Below are 13,991 nucleotides of genomic sequence, written 5' to 3'. Positions count from 1 at the left end.
ATACCAAAACGATCGTTGATAAAAATTTATTTACATAACTGAATCGTGAGAAATTTTGTTTTGAAACAAGTTCAGACAACGAAACAAAAAGATAAAAGATAAAGATACGCAGCATATCTGATATCTGACCTAGCTTGAAACGAAACTAAAAGATAGAATAGAGGTATGTTTATTACTTACTTACTTACTTACTTACTTACTTACTTACTTACTTACTTACTTACTTTACGTATGTACGTTCTTACGCATTCACTCACTCACTCACTCACTCACCCACCCACCAACTCATTCTCTCACTCACATAAAAATATGCACTAAAACGTCTTAATGAATGTTTAATATGGTTTGATACCAAAATGAGCGCTGACATTAATTAATAAATTATTAAATTACTTTACCATCTCTATTGAATTGCGAGAAATAATGTTTTCAAAACAACTTTAAACATCGAACGAAAATTGTTTTGAAAACGATTGGTTATCATTTTTAAACCAGCTCTATCTATTTCAGTATGAACTTGTAATACTAGTAAGAGCTTAATTATAAATTTTTATTTCAAATATTTAAATAATCACATAAAAACGAACTATTGATAATAATATTTGAAAGGCTGGTAAAAATCGAAATATTTCGACATATCCCGTGTTTCATAGTTATCATACTAGATAAGAAATGTCAGTTTTATGTTAATTTGACGAATGATTAACGCTCCTATCAATAGATTTTATTCGAATAGCATTAATCTAGTTATATATTGATTTTGTCAAGCCTCTTTTTAATAGACTGATTGCAACAAACAATTATTTAAGAGGAAACACTGTTATACAAGTACAGTACACGTTTGTGCATATCACGAGGTTATTTGTTACAGTCTTACTTCAAGTGTTGTATGACAGCTGTAAAAAAATGCCCCATACTTCACTTCAGTGTTTTATATTTTTCTGGTCATTCGGGATCATTGATGCCAGCACTATAAAGTGTTGAGAATTTAAAACCGCTCAAGCCGGTGCTAGGGGGCGTGAGGGATGTCGCACGTATTCATTATCCCTCATGTACAGACTCAAGCAAACCGAGTCTGCAATTCTCTTGTAATTTTGTTGTGATTAAGGCTTCCGACAGATCACTTGTTTCCAGATTTTTAGAGAGTTTACAAAACGTCTGCAAAAATAGGTGCTTGTTTTCGAAAACCAACAACTGTTATAAATGGAATTGAAAAATTAAATATAGAATATAGACAAAATTTTAAAACAGGTCGAGTTGACTGATGTGCCATGCTTGATAAACAACATATTTATTTCAATGTGTCAAATTGCTTGCGAATATTCTGGACATACCATGAGCTTGGTAAGTTTATCTTATGTTTCATAATGTGGCATAACCATCAGCACTCAGCACATCCCGTTTATATACAGAGATCTACCATTGCCAGATTTATATTCGCATTCAACTTATTTCCCTGATAATAAGATCTAAAAGAAAAGGCATTTATATATAAATATTTAATATATTTAAATTTGGTTGATTGACCAGTTTCTATTTTACTGAAAGACCAAACAAGTTTTTAAATCAAAGTCAGCTCATGCAGGGATATGTTCTATCGTCTTAGTTTTCAGAATGTCACAAGGAAAGAATATCGGCGACAACAGTTATGAAACAAAAGTAGATATTAGTCAACAATGAATTTTGTAAAGAAAATGGAATCGCAGGCCTAACATTGATTGTAGAGAATCACAAAATACCTGTTTCAAAGGCAGTTTTGTGTGTAGCATCCCCAGTGTTTGTATTTGTATCGTTTTTTGTTAACTATATTCTCTGCATGAACGGAATAGATCATTTGAATTATATATGATCTGGTATTCAAATTATTTAAACCTTTCACTGTAGAAAACATTTTATACTTGGTATAATGAACAGTTTAGATCATATTATTACGACATTGTAAACTGAACATAAAGCTTGAACATTATAACTTGTATAAACGTTATCACTATATATCATAGTTTGTAAAATAATTTCAAACCATCTCCAGCAATGTCTACAGAGATGAATGTCAACGACGAATTTCACAAAGGTGGTAAATTGGCAGATGTGACACTCGTTGTTGAGGATCATAAAATATTAGTTTCTAAGGCAATACTTAGTATCGCTTCGCCTGTGTTTTGTGCCATGTTCGACAGTGACTTCCAGGAGAAAACAGAGAAGGAAATACAATTACCCGGAAAGAGTTACAAAGATTTTGTTGAGTTTCTAAGATGTATTTATCCTGACAAGACGAAGAGGACAACCGGTATAGAATGGTATTTTAGTCTTATATTGTTAATGTTAATACCTATTCTTTGAAATAATATAGTTTTATCTTAAATGATGGTTTTAACGCAATTTTCAGTGTTGAACTTAAGATAAACATTTACATCCAAGTATTGTCAAACTAGTTAATTTATTTTTATTGATCAATGTAGAGATATCATACTCATGTGTCAGCGTTTTTGTCACAATGTTGGTTAATGTTTTCTATGGAAAGCATTGACTGCCTTATGATTATAAAATGAACGTTGTTGTATCACTCTTTTTTTACAATGTCCACTCATGAATATATCATGTTGACTCAATATATTGCTATTTGGACGTTTTATATTTATAAGACAGTCAAGGCTTTCAATAGTTTTCTTACAATACCAATTATTTCCAAACTTACAATATTTGTCAGTCACCATCATCCTCATTTCAAAACGTGTAATGGTTGAGTGTGATGTCTTACTAACAGTTGTTGTTTAGTCTTCGCAATAATTTTAAAGAAGACAATTTAAAAATGGTGTCCTTAATATACTTTATCTATCAACATTGTGTTAATCTTCCTTTTAAATGTGTTTATGATCAGAAGGAAACGTCTACATCCTTCTTCCTTTGGCTCATGAATATAACGTTGAGGGGATGATGAAACGTTGCCACCAACTGGTAATGGAAATAGTAAAGAATAAGCACAAAGGAAATATTGAGGAATTATACAGGCACATTCATCTTGTCTGAACTATATAGCCTGGAAGAAATGAAAGAAAAATGCATTTATCTGGCCTCTGAGCATACTCTCTACCGGCTTAAAGCTGCCAGAACGGCATACCAAATATCAGATGCCAGTCATTACAAGATAATAGAGCCGAGAGTTGTATATATTTGATGACAGAGTCTTTAAGGTTTGTAATACAAAGGAAGGAACATATCGGGAGGAAATAAATAAGAATTCAAGAAATTCTTACGGAATAATTGTGAATTAAAAGGACACATCTGCACGGAAGGAAATTGTAAAAGAGAGATTTACAGAGCATTGAGACTAATGGAAAGATTCAAAATTACTGAGAATCACAAACGCATCATGTCAGAGCTAATTGAACAGTTACAATATCATTATGATGATGGAGAATATATGGAAGAATTTCATCTTCTCCCAGAAAATATTAAAGATGCTTTACAAAATAAAAATATAGGTGACTGTTATTGAAAAGGATTATAATGAATGAATGTTTCTTTATATTTGTAACTTTTCAATGTGATAAAAACCAGTTTTTAAAACGTGTAAGAAATAAAACAATCTAAACTTTAGTCACATTGGTGGCTTTTGTAATGTAATACAAAACATTGACCTTTCCGTAAAATGAGTTCCCTGTTAAAGAATAAAAAAAATATTCATTCATCATAAATAATTAGTTTACACGTTTTCGTATTTAACAATTGTACTTACAAAGTCATAGCAGTGAAAGAAATATTGCGGCAAACAAGCATATATCAATTGGTCACAAATCTAAATTTTCTCTTTTCTCCAAAAAAGATTGAAAGTAAGAACAAACGCTGGTATTAGAATATCTAATTCATTTAAAATAAATAAAAAAAAATAAAACACTGTGATAACCAAACTGTTACTTGTTTGTATGACCTCTTCGTACTGCAATGACTGCTTGACAACAATTTCCAATTGACCTCAGAGACGGATAATATCTTTATAGAAAACTGTTCCAAATTAGGCATTCAATTAAATTCAAAAGATTATGTTCGATTAATTAGTTGAATGTGTCAGAATGTGTTCGGTGAAAGCCATTGCTCGTTTAACCACTAAACAAGGCAATAGTGTATTATGTTGTCTGAATATATTCAAGACACACCTAGACTTTTCACATGCAAACAATCATCGCTTAGCGACGTTATTTGTAACGTTTCTATAGAAAATTAAAGAAACCGAAAAAAAAAAACCCAGAGATTTTAACATAATTAAACATAAAAAAATTTAGAGGGCCACTATTGCAAAGGCTTGGCAATGCTTACGAACTGACATACCCGTTATATTTTACTCTTTTTTCTAATAGAATATTCACCAATACAAATTGTATTTATGCTTGTTCTTATAAAGGAATCTGCTTTCGGGTAGCATGTGACTTTTTGTATATAGGAACTTTGGTTACATATGGTTGATTCTGATACAAAACTTGAATTTGGTGTAATGGTAAGATAAAGATCAGTATCAAAACAATATGTTAGAAAATGATTTTCGGGAACAACAGTGCATGTAAATGCGTGACTAAGTAGGAACTAAGTAAAGTGTATATTAAATGGCTTTGTAATGGAAATATTTGTATACTATAAGCAATGATATGATCCGATCATTTCATGTTATAACAAGAGCCATGTCAACATGGCCATCCCCCACCGAATGTGTTTGCTCATTTGAAGAATGTATATGTAGTAGAGCAGAATTATTTAATTTTAAGAGGTCTTTTAGTAATGAAAACTGATGGCTGAAGTGATTACAGATTTAAAACCTATGTGAATACTGATGGCTGAAAATAACAAAGAGCAATGACTGAACAGTAATGCAGGGTAGGTTATCATTCTCGTGTGCTGCACTCCTCCTCAATGAGATCTATCCACCTATGAAGTTTCAAGTTGATACATCTTTAACACTTTTTGAGATAAGCTCCGGACAAAATAGTAGGAAAAAGAACAAGGGCAATAACTAAAATTATATAGGGAAGAGTTATATTGTTGGCCAGGCATTCCTTTCCTTTTCAAAACACATCCACCTATGAATGTTTCATGTTGCATCTCAAACATTTGAGTTATGCTCTACCTCAGGTGAAAAAATTTTACCCTTATGAAAAATAACAAAGGGCAATGACTCAAAAATTTTGAACGGTAGAGTTATCATTCTTGTGCAATGCATACTTTCTGAGTGAGATCTATCCACCCATGAAGTTTCATGTTGATATCTCAAAGGCTTTTTGAGTTATGCTCTAGAAAAAATTAATTTTGAAAAATAACAAAAGGCAATAACTCAAAAATTATGCAGGATATAGTTATCATTCTTTTGCACTGCACGCTTTCTCAATGAGATCTATCCACCTATGAAATTTAAAGTTGATACCTCAAATACTTTTTGAGATATGCTCCGGACAAAAATATCGGACGGACAGACGGACGAAAGGACGGACGAAGACTATTTCTATATCCCACGCCGCCTTTCGGCGGGGGATAATAAGCAAATAAAGGGTTCGTAAATCTTGGCTACAATAATTGAAATCTAACATAAATGATCTTACATGTATCGATCAGTGTGATAAATGTTGTATTTAACACAACAGCACAGTGGTATTCAAATATGTACGTTTTCATATAAGAAAGTAAAGTTTATTATAATATAACAACCGGAATCGATATTAAAGAATGTTAGAAATCTGAACACACATAATATCCCGCTAAATTTGCATGCGTGTTGCTTTTACCAACATATTGCATGTTTACAATGTAACTATCTTTAATATGGTTTGTGAATATGCTGTTATTAACAAAGTTATGACTACTTTAAATATTTAGATATATTGAATGTAGAGAATGTATGTGAACTGTACGTGTTTTAATACTAGCTCAAATTATTTTAGTTCTTTACTTTTTAATATGTCCTCTTACTATTTAAAACATTCTAAAAGTGTGTGGCTTGTGTAATAAAGTGTATTTACACGAAATGTGTTGTTATTTTGAATTTATGTTTTTGCATTTTTGTGTCGCCTGGTACTAAGTAGCTGCGAGATATACTTCTCCGTCGTCTGTCCGTCCATCTAACAGTCACAAAACTTGTCCGGACTACTCCTCAGAAACTACTGGTGCAAATTCATCCTAACTTTAAAGGAATGATCAGTACCAAGTCTGATATGAATATCATCGGTACTCATGGTTCAATAAATTTTGTAAGAGTTCTGGGCCTTTAATAATATTCATTTTTAAAGTCTGTCCGGAAGACTCCTCTAATACCACTTTCGAAATTTTAATGACACTTTACAGGACTGATTAATAGCTCAAGTCGCTTGAATGATATTTTGATGAGTTATGGCCCTTGGATAAAAAGTTTTTTGTATTTCCTGCTACACAGAAGCTTGTCAGAGCAACTTGTCAGAATTTACTGATGCAATTTCATTATGTTTAATTGTGCATATTGTCAGCATTTTCCAGTTCAATATTTCATTGTCAGACTTATGGAACTTTAATGATTTTTATTTTTTAAGTTTTGTCTAGACTACTTATCTTTTACTAATGATGCAAATAAAAATAAACTTTACAGGAGTCATCAGTACCTCAAGTACTTGTGCATAATTAGTTTTCGGGTGAAATGATTTTTGCAGAGTTTATAGCCCATGAAGAAAAATGCGTTTTGGGCTATTGATGATAAGGCCACACTTGTGATCACTGATCGCTCTTGTATATACTAAATATTAACTTACATCTAAACATAATATATTGCCGACCGGTTTCTATGTCATCAGGTATTAACTACATGACGGTTTAACTTTTATTAAAATTAGACCAAATATGAAACATTGTTTTTGACAGAAAAAACAGGGAACTTTCCTAGACCGCATTGGCAAGACAAAGCTTTTTCAAAGAAATGATGAATACAAAAACATTAAAAATTATCGTTACGGAAAAGTAATCTTAGAATCACGAGCTGGGTGTCTGCAAAAAAACTTAATTTTTACTCATTGCTCAGTAATACTCGTAGTTAGTTCAAGTAACGGATTTGAGCTAATAGGTATTTATACACATTCGAACTAAAATAAATTTCGTATAATCTTAATAACTGAATAAAAGCAATAACCTTCATGAATTTCTATAATTGTTTATATGTGGAATTAAGTTTCAAGTAAATACCTTATTTTAGAGATTTGCAGGTATGTGTAATTTGTGTAGTAGATTTTTATGTTTTTAAACAAACACGTGGTTTATCTACAACAAAATACAAAAACGAAATTTTATTAAATTTTGGTCTACTTAGTTGTCAAATAGGGTTTTCATGTAGATACCTACTGATTTAAATTTGTTTAGCATCCCAAACATTCAAATAAATTCTTTAATTGTATTCAGTAAAAACACCCTTTTGTCTAACTAACATATATTTATAGAAAATTAAGAACATTAAGTAAAGTTGGCTTTTAAAAGAGACGCATCATATTTTTATCTGACCTAGCTGAAAAACGAAACTAAAAATTTTTGGAAAATCTAAATTTAGCTTTAACATACAGGAAGAATACGGGTAAGGTTTTATATATATTACTTACTTATTACATACAAATATGCATTTAAAAGTCTTTATGAGTGTTTAATATGTTTACCAAAGCGATCGTTGATAAAAAAATCATTTACCTAACTGAATCGTGAGAAATTATATTTTCAAAACAAGTGTAGACATCTAAACAGAAAGTAGATGTTTTGAAAACTAATGGTTTTCATTTTTCAAACCATATCTGTCTATTTCAGTTTTAACTTGTTATACTTTTTAATTTTCAAATATTGATCACCTAAAAACAATCTATTGATAATAACATTTTGCAAGACCCCTTCAAAGGCTCGGGAAAAAATCGGAATATTTCGACATGTTCCGTGTTTCATAGTTATATTAGAATGGAAGGTTATCGATTCTGTCAATTGATATATTTTGAAAAGGACAGTGTACATTATTTATTATTTATTTATCTACCTGTTATTATATTGATTTTGTCAAGTCTTTTCTCAATAGAATGAATGTAGATTTAACATACAGGAATAAAACGGGTAAGTTTATATATCCATTTTCTACTAATTACATAAAATATGCATTTAAAAAAGTCTTTATGAATATTTAATATGTTTAGATATGATTTGATACCATAACTGAATCGTTACAAATTATATTTTCAAAACAAGTGTAGGCAAGAATGTCATGAAAACAAATGGTTTTCATTTTTGCCATATCTATCTATTTCAGTTTTAAATTGTTATTCTTTTAATTTCAAATATTTGATCACCTAAAAACGAACTAATATTAACGATTATTAAATTTAAACGACCCATGAAAGGATCGGGAAAATTCGGAATATTTCGACAATTGACGCGTTTCTAAAGGAAGTGTCAATCGACAACTTCATAGATATATTAGATGGAAGAATTTTTAAACGCTCCTGTTTATTGATATATATCTAAAAGAAATTTGTAAATATCATTTATCTACCTGTTATATATTGATTTTGTCAAGTCTTTTCTCAATAGAATGAATATATTGCAACAAAACAATTATCAACATGCAAAACATTAAAAACGGTTATGCAAATACTGCACCCATCGTGCATACCATGGGCTTATTTCTTACAGTCTTAGAGAATTTTGTGAAGCTGGAAATGTGTCCATAGGACACGGGTGCCCCCACACGCCACTGTTCTGTCAATTTTATGATTCTAGGTCAAATATTTTTTGGACAACATGTGCCACAAGTTGAAAACAAAAAATATTTTACTAAGTAAAGGGCAAGAACTCTACAAATACTGAATAAATCCACAAGTAAACCCCAAGGTGCAGAAGTACACATACTGACCAACATTCTTGTAAACTTTCAGGCCTACAAGTGAAATACTTTTTGAGCTATGCATGAACAAGTTGAAAATGGCAAATTAATACTACTGTAAGTCAAGGGCAATAACTCTAACAAAACTGAAACAAATCCACATGCAAAGCCCCAGGAGCATAGCTTCACAGTGATGTTGATCACTATTCCTGTAAAGTTGGTTGATTCTAACTCAAGCACTCAATGAACAAATAACACAACATAATGAAACGGTTTTTACTAAGCCAAGGGCAATATCTCTACAAATACTGGATAAATCCACAACCCAAGGTGCACAACTACATATGCTGAGCAACAGTCCCGTAAGGTTTCATGACTCTAGGTCAAATCCTTTTTGAGTTACATGCAACACAAGTTGAAAATTGCAAAATTTTATTAACTCAAGGACAATAACTCTATAAATGTTGAATAAATCAACACGAAAAAACCCAGGTGGACAACTGCTGCACATGCTGATTAACATTCCTGTAAAGTTTTATGACTCTAGGTCAAATATTTTTTGAGTTACATGTGACACAAGTTGAAAATTGCAAATTTTTACTAAGTCAAGAACAATAACTTTAAAAATACTTAATAAATCCACATGAAAATACCAAGGTGCTCAACTACAAATGCTTATCAACATTTCTGTAAAGTTTCATGACTCTAGGTCAAATACTTTTTGAGTTACCTGCGACACAAGTTGAAAATTGCAAAGTCAAGGGCAATAGCTCTAAAAATACTTAATAAATCCACACGAAAATATCCAGGTGCACAACTGCACATCCTGATCAACATTCCTGTTAAGTTTCATGACTCTATGTCCGACACAAAAAAGAACGGACGGACGAAAGGACGGACGGACAAGGATACATCTAAATGCCCCCCCCCCCCACCCTCTAAAGTGGGGGCACACAAATTATACTAAATATGTGCTTGTTTTGAAAACGTAAACATAATTTTCAAAGAGGTCAAGTTAAGCTGACGTACCATGCATGATAAACAACTTAGTCGTTTCATTTTGTCTCAATACTTGAGAATTGAATAGACATATGCCATGAACTCTTACGACCTCAGCATAACACATTTAGATTCACAATCGTTAGGCACATTGTCCTGCCAATAATGGTCAAATTGTTATAAAATAATCTCTCCTTGATGATCAAGACTAGCACCCGATTACTATATATAACATTTATACAAGGTATATAATTCGCCGTAGCGTATTCCCCCGGCACGGTCGGTATTTTGCTTTCGCATGTACGTCGTGCAAACAATATATATATATATATATATATAATATATATATATATATATATATATATATATATATATATATATATATATATATATATATATATATATATATATATAATTCAGTAACCGTTTAAATTATTAAGTCATCTTTATTCATTTACGATAAATGAATTATCAAACGTGAAGAATTACCGTAAAATTGTGAGGTCGACATGTTTTATGCAAATGAAAATTCCAAGAATACACCACAAGTAGACATACATTTAGCTGTTACCCAAATATAAATGTGCAGCACGCCTGTCTTTAGATTAAGATACCTGCTTTTGCCGAAATAGTTTTCACATATCTATCTATGTCAAAATAATGGTCATTAATATTGAGTATTTATGGGAAGTGTAACCGGTTTCTATAATTTCAAAAGACCCAGAATGCTTTTAACATTTTCAGTTAATATCAGCTCATACAGCCGAACATTCTGATATCGTATTAGTTTCCAGAATGTCACAAGAAAAGAAGATCAGCTGCAGCAGTTCTGAAAAAGAAGAACTACAGGATAAACAGATATTGATCAACAATGAATTTTGTGAGGAAAATGGAATCGCAGACCTAACACTGATTGTAGAGAATCACAAAATACCTGTTTCTAATACAGTTTTGTGTATAGCATCCCCCGTTTTCCGTACAATGCTAGAAGGTCACTTCCGGGAAAAAACAGAGACTGAGATACCACTACCTGGCAAAAGTTACGAAAACTTCGTACAATTTCTGAAATGTATTTATCCTGACAAGACAAAAAAGGTGAAAGGTAATTGCTATAACCTTTAAAGTGTATTTTTAAGGACCCCAATGTGCACCAAAACGAATCTACTTTTATTCTTTTATTTATATTTTTTCTCTTTTCTAGACAGTTTTGTTAGTTAGTTTAGATTAGTTTTCTAATCTTCAATTATTAATTTTATTCACCATTACATATCAAAACAAGCAATTATCATAGTATTGCAAGGAATCCATAAGTCCCCTACCGGTTAGAACACCATCAACATTCTGAAGGGCCATTGGCCATTCACTTATGTTTCAATTTTTCTCTATTTTAAGTAAACTTGTTGGAAAAGTTCTTTAAAAGTGATCACAGGAAACAGTTTTTATGAACAGACAGACAGACAGACTAAAGGACACTCTAAAGTTAATATTTGAAACATCCCTGTTACCAAAATATAACATTTTAAAAGCAAAACTCTTAAAGAGGAGATAACTCTTGAATTAAAGATCAATTTCATTAAAATTTTCAGCTCTTTTTGACTAATCACAAAAATTGTTATATTTGCCATGTTTTAAGCCTATTTGTTGCCAAGGCAACTGATATTTTTTCAAAATAGGAAGAACAGATAAAACATGCATAATCTCAACACTGCTATCTACCCATATGTCAAGTTTCATAAAAATATTTCCAGTACTTTTTGAGTTATCACTGGATTCAGTGTATGTGTAAAATTTGCCATATTTTCAGTCTATGTGTTGCCATAGCAACCAGAATTTTCAACATAGGAAGAAAAGAAAAAGACTTGCATAATCTCAACACTGCTATCTATCCATATATCAAGTTTCATAAAAATATTTCCAGTACTTTTTGCTTTATCACTGGATCCAGTTTATGTGTAAAATTTGCCATATTTTCAGCCTATTTGTTGCCATAGCAACCAGAATTTTCAACATAGGAAGAAAAAAAAAGACGTGCATAATTCCAAGACTGCCATCTACCCATATGTCAAGTTTCATAAAAATATTTCCAGTACTTTTTGCGTTATCACTGGATCCAGTTTATGTGTAAAATTTGCCATATTTTTAGCCTATTTGTTGCCATAGCAACCAGAATTTTCAACATAGGAAGAAAAGAAAAAGACGTGCATAATCTCCATACTGCCATCTATTCATATACCAAGTTTCATAAAAATATTTTCAGTACTTTTCAAGTTATCGCGGGATCCAGTTTTGTGGACGGACGGACTGACGGACTGACAGACAGACGGACGGACGGACAGACGGACGGACAGACGGACGGAGGGTAAACCTAAAGTCCCCTCCGGTAAACCGGTAGGGGACTAAAAAATATATTTGCATATAAAATTAGTTTTTTTGTTGCAATTATGTATGTTTTTGTTTTCATTTTTGACCTTTAAAATTTACAAAGTGACTTTAAGTAACAAATAATGATAGCTTTAGCCTTTAGTGTTTCATCTTAAATAAGCGTATGAAGAAATGCAGTTGAAATGAACTTGAATTCGAACTGCAGACCTATCACTTCATAACCAAGCATGTTACCCGTGGGCTAGAGGCTTTATGTCAGAATAAAACAAATGATTCTCTAAATTTAGAATAAGAGTTAGTTATCATCTTAAAAGCTGAATGCCTCCAGATGAGTCAAAATATCTCAAGAAAATTAACTTGAGAAAAATGTACAAAGATTCTATGAAAAATAATTTTTTTCAAGATTCCAGTAAAAATTCACATGATGTGTGTGATTAATTATTCATTTTGCAGTTTTTATCACCATATCTCTACTGCGTTACTGTCGCGGTAAGATATTTTTGTTAATTCACGCGGATTGTAAATGCTGTTTTCAATTTGTAAATTATTAAAAGTGCAAAATTCAACCATTTTAAAGTGACATTATGCTCATTGTTCTGACTATATATTTCAAAAGACTGACTGTTATAACGGTGCTTGACCAACATTTGATACTAGAAAATGTTAAGCCCATCTAAATACTCGTACTCACTCTTTTGAAAAAAAAGAGAACATTACAGGTAATTTCAGGTGGATAATATGTTACAGGTGATATCCGATAGATAATTATAGAAATTTCCTTGGGTCATGTGAGTTATTTATCGTTAAGCAAACTTAATCATAAAAGTGAATGGAATCATGGCAAAATGTAAGCTAAGTACCGATCTCTCGAACACATTTGCACTCGCCTTCCAGGTCCGAAAAGTCGAAATTCAACTACATATTTTTGTTATCAATTACAGTAAAAACACTAGGATTACATAGGGAGAATGTCCGTCAAACATGGAAAGAAAAGTTTACGTTTAACTGTAAAAAATGCAACGAGCATGGCATTACTTTCACTTTCGTACATCTGCATAATTATTTTAAAGCAAACCATGCTCAATAATTTAAAGAAAACTGACTCTAAAGATATGGCACCAAATCTTGAGTGTTTAACGTAGCTTTGATAAGTAATTATGTATGCAATAATCTTTCGAAAGTGCTTGAGAGTGTCCTGTTAGTCATTTGATGCTAATTAAAGTGAATTTAATAAACAATCAATGGCATGAAGCATAAGGTGACTCACATCAATTATCAAATACTTACTTTGCATTCTCATATTGTTGTCATATAATTTTCTAGGTCTCTATAGCAAAAAATGATACCTTTTAGAAATTTAAGTATGAGTTGGATGCCTTAAGGTGAACCACGAATCATCTTATTTAGATATAAGAACGGTATACTACTTAATACTTTGTTGCGAACCATTTATAAGTAATTTGTTTCGTCTACTGCAGACAGATGGAATAAATAATTTAATTATTAATGTTTTCTAAAAATGCCAAGAATAATGCATAAATAAGACACCATGCTTGTGTATAGAATTCAAAGCGTATTTTATCATGTAAGCCAATGCTCTACATCAATCTTTTTCCCAGTCCACGAAAAAAGCAAAATCAAAGTTATCAGAGAAACTCTATGATACTTTCCGAATTATCAAAGGAACTTTTGGCCATTAGAAAAATCGGGCAAAATTTTAATATTTACTTTCCATTATATTAGGTCATTATGGATG

The 13,991-nt window shown here is 31.6% G+C and overlaps 1 protein-coding gene and 1 long non-coding RNA gene across 2 annotated transcripts; both read left to right on the top strand.

Annotated features, from left to right (window-relative positions):
- The first annotated feature begins 2,031 nt into the window (after positions 1 to 2,031).
- Positions 2,032 to 3,175, top strand: LOC132723159 (BTB and MATH domain-containing protein 38-like). Its single transcript, XM_060707834.1, has 2 exons — positions 2,032 to 2,297; positions 3,037 to 3,175. Exons 1-2 carry the CDS (start codon positions 2,032 to 2,034, stop codon positions 3,173 to 3,175), a joined length of 405 nt encoding a protein of 134 aa, XP_060563817.1.
- Positions 3,176 to 7,534: 4,359 nt separating this feature from the next.
- Positions 7,535 to 10,955, top strand: LOC132723150 (uncharacterized). The gene is made up of 2 exons (XR_009624706.1): positions 7,535 to 7,570; positions 10,598 to 10,955. It is a non-coding gene; the product is annotated as an uncharacterized LOC132723150 (long non-coding RNA).
- Positions 10,956 to 13,991: the final 3,036 nt, after the last annotated feature.

This window comes from Ruditapes philippinarum, unplaced genomic scaffold, assembly GCF_026571515.1.
Source record: "Ruditapes philippinarum isolate M1 unplaced genomic scaffold, ASM2657151v2 ctg1745_1_1_1_1, whole genome shotgun sequence".
NCBI lineage: Eukaryota > Metazoa > Mollusca > Bivalvia > Venerida > Veneridae > Ruditapes > Ruditapes philippinarum.
This window is presented reverse-complemented; position numbering and strand designations above follow the sequence as displayed.

What these genes read in the sequence shown, in the direction of transcription:
- LOC132723159 (XM_060707834.1), top strand. Translation starts at nt 2,032, where the DNA reads ATGTCTACAGAGATGAATGTCAACGACGAATTTCACAAAGGTGGTAAA. An exon ending in AGGACAACCGGTATAGAATG is followed by an intron (nt 2,298 to 3,036) that starts GTATTTTAGTCT and finishes TGAACTATATAG; the next exon opens with CCTGGAAGAAATGAAAGAAA.